The following is a 6,793-nucleotide window of genomic DNA, read 5'->3' as shown; positions in this document are numbered from 1 at the left end:
ATGGCACTCACAAGAGAAATCTGAGATCTCAAAAGCATACACAGTGGCCTCTGGTGGATTCGCGAAAACAAAAAACTGCAAAAAAATAAATAAATAAATGCAGCCCCTGGGATATATTTGGTGCTCTTTAGAAATGTGTATGTGGTATGTAATCAGAATGAGTCTGGACATTTTAAGGAGCTTCATGACCATAAGAGAATGTCTGAGTGTAAATTGCTGTCCAATTGTCTTTAATATTATATATATATAATCTTAATTAATTATTGCCTGTTGAGGGCATGAGCTCCACGTTCGCGTGGGTTTCCTCCGGGTGCTTCGGTTTCCCCCACAGTCCAGAGACATGCAGTACAGGTGAGTTGGGTGGGCTAAATGAATGAGATGTGTGAATGAGTGTGTGTGTGGATGTTTCCCAGAGATGGGTTGCGGCTGGAAGGGCATCAGCTGCATAAAAAAAGTGCTGGATATGTTGGCGGTTCATTCCGCTGTGGCACCATAGATTAATGAAAGGACTAAGCCGAAAAGAAAATGAATGCACGATTGAATGAGGGGATGAGGATAGTTATGAATATTAAAGTGCCCCATTATAAATGTTCATACTTTACTTTTTCATACTTTTCATACATGTGTTTTATCAGGAGAATAATTTGACCTTGGACTGACATAACTCCATAGTTATGTCAGTCCAAGTGTATAAGACCTCCAAAATAAAAAGGGCGATCTTTAAAAAAAGAACGAAATTGGTGCACTTTATCTTTAAATGCAGCCAGTTCAAGAGGTTTAATTCATTTCCCACTACTTTAAGTTTAATACAAGCATTCTTGTGTGCAGGATTGTATCATGGTCAAGAGAAATTGTTGAGTAGGGGTTTTTATTTTGCTACAAGACACAACAAGTGGCAATTTAAAGTTTCACTAAGCATTTGCTGTGGTTGTCATCAGTGTAGATCATATTATAGAACAGCAGTATTTCCTCCACAGCCTGCTCTTCATTCAAGTCATAGAACAAAATAAAATGACCTAGCATATTCCTGCTATACACTGACTGACAAAGAGCCACAAAACAAATTGTATTGAAAACAAGCATCATGTCAAGTAATGCAAACATCTCAAACCTATGTGCAACATTTTTGACATTTTTAATTAAAAGTTCATAGAAATGTATGTGATTCGTATAATTTTTGATTGAATATGATGGGACAATAAATATTTCACATTTTTGCAACATAGTAATAAGACTGAATGTGACAATATTTTAAATATACATTATTTTTAAATACTTAAAAAGAAGAACTCCCAAAGTAAACTTCGAATTTCCTTTGCCATTTTATTTTTTTATACTTTATAAAAACTAATATTCTAAATATATTGGTAAATGTTCCATACATGTTCAAGGTCTTAACAATTAGTTTTATATCCCCTAAAGTACAACTAATTATTGATTTATACCAACTAATATACTGTAGTCTACTTTTTGAAGGGATTGTGTCTGTATATTTCTTAAAAGGATAGTGGACCCTATTTACTCATCCTCCGCAGGTTCAAAACCTTTTTGAACATCATTATTATAAATATAAATGTGAAGATGCTTGATACAGTTGCAGCTGTTGTGCTGAAAATCACACCCCTACAAGATTATGGACCCCATCATTCACCAGTACAATGTTGGAATTAGGCATGGGGTATTGTTTGGATTGGGAGGTGGAGTTGAGATTAAGCAATCATATAGTAAATTCAGCAAGAATGTGCATTTTACAGCACACCATCTGAAGTTAACAACAATTATTTATGTTAATGATTAAATTACTTATCAAATTGTATTTATTATTGTCTACCCCTACCCTTCACAGTAATGTAAAAACCTGTCACACAACCAGCGATCGCTTTTCGGAGATCGCTGGTTCTCACACGAACTCAAAACTACATTTCCGCATTTCCCAGGACTACATTTTCATACATGCACTGCTCCCAAACACGCACGCCTGTTCATTCATCTATTCTGATTGCAATCACCAGCTGAACCTTGTCACAGACTGATGTCACTCCATTCATGAGACACTCATTCACGCTTCCAGTTTGCCGAGTCTTGTTTGCATCTTTGTGACATTACTACGCGTTTCCCTTTCTTGTTTCTCCGTGTCTCGATCCTAAGCCTTGTATCCTTGTTATCCTGTTTAGCCGCCTGCCTTTCGACCTTTTGCCTATTTAACGTTTATGATTCTGGACTGCCTTTATATACCCGTTTGCACCTGATGACCCCTGCTTGCCTGACGTTGAATAAACCTGCATATTGGATCTTACCTCCTGTTGTCCTCTGTCACTCCACCCAGTCGTACCAAAACCGTAATTAGTGTTTTATCATTGCAATAATATAAAGAAATTCTCATTAAAAGGAGGCTTCATTGCTTTTATTTTTGTGAAATAAAAATGAGATAAAAATATTTTAAATATACATTATTTTTAAATACTTCAAAAGAATCACTCCCAAATCAAACTTAAAATTTTCTTCGCCATTTTTTCCTTTATTCATTCATTTTCCTTCGGCTTAGTCATTTTATTCATCAGGGGTCGCTACAGTGGAATGAATCGCCAACTTATCCAGCATATGTTTTACACAGCGGATGGGAAGCATCCATTCCCACTCAATCACACACATACACTAAGGCCAATTTAGTTTATTCAATTCACATGACCCAGCCGGGACTCGAACCAGCGACCTTCTTGCTGTGAGGTGACAGTGCTAACCACTGATCCACCATGACGCCATTTTAGTCTTTATACTTTATAAAAACCAATGTGTTCTCTCTTAAACGTTCCATACTTGTCTTGGCAATCAGTTTTATAAACCTGAAATAACTTGCTTGCCACAATAAGCCAATTTAGCAGTTAACTCTCTCTCTGATTTGCTTGGAATATTTAAGTCTTATTAGAGTACTGGGTCGCTGTGGAATATGCAAATTGTAAACGAAACAAATAATATGTTTTTATTTGATACGAGGAGGTGTGAGAATAGTTTTATCAAAGAGCTTAGAATGACCAAGAGGCGAAACTCAATAGAACGTTCCATTGCAACAGCAGCGCCCAGCAACAACCCCGGATTCCGCCATTTTAGAGTGAAAGCAATTCGCTGTCTATTGGATCTTATTGCTTTCGCAATGGCAAGCAGATGCTTTGTTTTTAATTCATTTATTTAAAAAAGCGCTTTAAAGTTGAGAGACAACCTGAAAAGACGACAATACAGCACTTACTATGACAATCATCAGCACTTTTAATAGTTTGTTTTACAGACTTATAATATGATGTTGTTCGATTGGAGTTTTCATTCCAAAATGGCCACCGCGCCATCTAGTGGCTGTTTCCCAAATTGCACTGGAGTGTCGCTTCTTGGTGATTCTATGCTTTTTGATGTTATAGTGGTAAGAGGATATTTTGTTTTAATTATATCTTTGAATTAATGTATAGAACGACACGGTGGCTCCATGGTTAGCACTGTGACCTCACAGCAAGAAGGTCACTGGTTTGAGCCACTGCTGGGTTAGTTGGCATTTCTGTGTGGAGTTTGCATGTTCTCTTTTGCGCGATTGACCTTATTGCGTAAGTCCACTCATTTTTGCGGTTGTTTTATAACTTCCGATTTTGTCGCCTATGGGAGAAATGACTAGGAATAATAAACGGCCGAAAACAGTCAAACTACTTGCTCTACAAACAAGTGTTTGCATGACTATACAGGCAAAATAGAATAAGAAAATAAGAAAATATCAGTTTTTAACACCAAGCAGCAAAACGAGCTGTTTTTAATGTCAAAAAATGAATGAAAGTGAATGAGACCAGAAGTCTTGACACAAAAAATATTCAAATGGCTGCGTCCTCTCATACTTGGAGAATAAGGTGAATAGGTGAAGGTGATCTAAATTGGCCAATAGTATCTTTATGCAGCCTTTATGATGCAAGCTGAGACTGCATCACTCAGCGATGCAATATCAGACACAATGCACTCAAATGGAGCTAGTGACGTCACTGTGACGGGTAGGGTTAGGGGTGGGGTTAGGTGAGCCCATAAAAAGTATGGGATGCAGCCCAGATTGCACTGCACAAGGTCTGCAGCCAGACTCCTCTCAAATTGGCCATAGTGTATAGGTGTGAATGAATGTGTGTGGATGTTTCCCAGTACTTGGTTGCAGTTGGTAGGACATCCACTGTGTAAAACAGGGATGGGCAAACTTGATCCTCGAGGGCCGGTGTCCCTGCAGAGTTTTGTTCCAACACTAGTCAAACACACCTGAACATGCTAATCAGTGTCTTTAAGATCACAAGAAATCTATAAGCAGGAGTGTTTGATTAGGGTTGGAGCTAAACTGTGCAGGACACCGGCCCTCCAGGACCAAGTTTGCCCACCCCTGGTGTAAAACGTGCTGGATAAGTTGGTGGTTCATTCCGCTGTGGCGACTCCTGATAAATAAAATTACTTGTTTCGATTACGTTTTTTAAAAATATCAAAATCTCTCTCTCTCTCGCTCTCTCTCTCGTTATCTATTGTATAATTTACGGTGCGCGGCCCCTTTAAGGCAGACAGCACGTCTTGCATTCCTGTGAAAAAAAAGCGGCGTTTTAAATGCCCGGTTGACGTCATTAAACTTTTTAAGCGGCTGGAGTGCGCGCGGAGGGAAAGGCACACACGCGCGCGCTTTTCCAGCCACTCGCTGCAGATGCGACTGGACGGGCTCAGGGTTGAGGGGAATAACTACAAAATCAACCTTCCTTGTAAGTCAAATTCCTTTTTTAACAGCTCGTTGTTGCGGTGGGCTTCTGTTTAGGTTATTTTATTATAGGCTTTCTGCAAAGATAGCGTAAAAGTAGTTTCGTGTGTGGATCTGTTGCGTGTTGACTGATGTGATTTACGCTTCACGTCTATTCTTTAAATGCATACAAATAGGCTACTGCTACATTTAGCTTGAACTACACTATACATTCACAATAATTGGACTTTTGTCGTTTTTATTTGTGCTACAATGTTATGTATGTTATTGAGAGCGGAATAGCAGGTGTATTGGTAAACTCGTGCATCATGTGTGTATTAGATCGCCGCTTTATAAAGTTAGTTGAGCTGTTCAGTTCGGTGGGCTTAACTGTACCGTGGTTTCAGCACTGTTCTGCTGTGCATTAGCCAAATGCATTGACCCAGAGCCCAGCCACCGACCCCCCCAGCTGTGACAGACAGAATAATGTTCATAATGATATTGCTGACTCTGTGTCCCTCGCTGTATGCTGCCCTTGACAGAGGAAAACCAGAGAACAGCAGAATGACATTCTGAGGGTAGCTAGTGTTGTTGTGCTTTAATAACTAAGGCTGCTAGACTTTTTTTTCCCCCACAGGCTGTAAATCCATTTGCCTCTGAAAATGATTTCAATCAAACCCGAACTTGCTAAATAAATGCACCTTTCATTCCCCACATGTGATTTTGTCAAAATGAAATTTGATGATAAATAGTTTCTGTCACATTATCAATCCTCTGCCTATTCTGAAACCTTGCTGAATATTTTTTTCCCGCAACACAAATGAGGCATTTTGAAGAATGTTCAAGACAAGCTGCTCCTTTCCATACAAAAAAACAACTTAGGGCAGAGCAATATACAGTATTATTTCAGCATTGATAACGTAATGTGTGCATCCACAATAGTCACATCGCAGGATATGCAAAGTTGAGTTGGAATTCAAAACTAGGGCTGCACAATATGTAATTTCAGCATCGATATCGCAATGTGCACATCCACAATAAACACATCGCAGGATCTCCAGTATTGATTTGAGGTTATAGTAACAGGATTTGTGGAGTCATTGCGAAATTTAACCGTATAAGTGTGAAAGATTCCCATTTTTTTTGTGTTTTTATGGACTGTGATGTTGTTTAAGTGAAAATTAAAACTATTAGGGCAAAATAAGTTATACTTTTTGTAGGTTTAACAAAATTGAATAGTATTATTTAAAAAATAGAGACTAGAGTGTTATTTGGGCATCAGTGTGGTGCAGTAAGTTGCATGATCGCCTCACAGCAAGAAGGTTGCTGGTTCGAGCCCCAGCTGGGTCAGTTGGCATTTCTGTGTGGAGTTTGCATGTTCTCCCCGTGTTGGCGTGGGTTTTCTTCGGTATGCTCCGGTTTTCCCCACAGTCCAAAGACATGTTGAATAGGTAAATTGTGTAAGCTAATCTGTCCATAGTGTATGTGTGTGAATGAGTGTGCATACTGTAGGTGTTTCCCAGTGATGGGTTGCGTAAAACGTTAAGTTAACGATAAGTTGGAGGTTAATTCCACTGTGGCGACCCCAAGCCGAAAATGAAAAGTTTTATTTCACTTTTCATTATTTATTTTCTGTACCTAAATACTGACTTCCCAGAAAATCTGTGTTTATTTAATTAGCATTTTTGTTCTATTGAATTAATCCAATCTTGTCATTAGTTTTATATTAATTGTAGATACATTACATAGATAGTTTAAAAACATGACTTCTTGACCAATAGAGATATTTAATTAATATTGTGAAATTATAAATCATATTGCAATATGTATCGCAGAAAAACAAAATGCTGCAATATCAGAACACATGAGATTTGTGGAGTCCCTGCAGAATTTAACAATAATGAAGTAAACTTTTTTATCTGCATCTGTTTTTCAAATCCTGTGAACATTATAAAAAGGGGTTTAAACCATAAAGGCACAATGTATTATCAACGCCTTTAATAACTATATATTTTACTGAATTATTTTACATTTGATTCAATATTTGTTCCTAAAATCCTC

At 38.1% G+C, this 6,793-nt stretch overlaps 1 protein-coding gene across 6 annotated transcripts in view; it reads left to right on the top strand.

Annotated features, from left to right (window-relative positions):
• The first annotated feature begins 4,664 nt into the window (after positions 1-4,664).
• gulp1b (GULP PTB domain containing engulfment adaptor 1b) overlaps positions 4,665-6,793 on the top strand; it is a 120,478-nt gene continuing 118,349 nt past the window's right edge. For all 6 annotated transcript variants that reach the window (XR_015493282.1, XR_015493281.1, XM_087256821.1 and 3 more), the window contains exon 1: positions 4,665-4,757. Coding sequence is in view for 4 of the 6 variants with exons in the window: in XM_087256821.1 (XP_087112947.1) it covers positions 4,703-4,757 (55 nt within the window). In the remaining 2 variants the exon portion in view is untranslated. The remainder of the gene's footprint in view (positions 4,758-6,793) is intronic.

Source organism: Danio rerio, chromosome 6, assembly GCF_052040795.2.
Source record: "Danio rerio strain M-AB ecotype USA chromosome 6, GRCz13ab, whole genome shotgun sequence".
In the NCBI taxonomy this organism is placed as follows: Eukaryota; Metazoa; Chordata; class Actinopteri; order Cypriniformes; family Danionidae; genus Danio; species Danio rerio.
The sequence above is the reverse complement of the archived record's forward strand: the minus strand, read 5'-3'. Positions and strand labels throughout refer to the sequence as shown.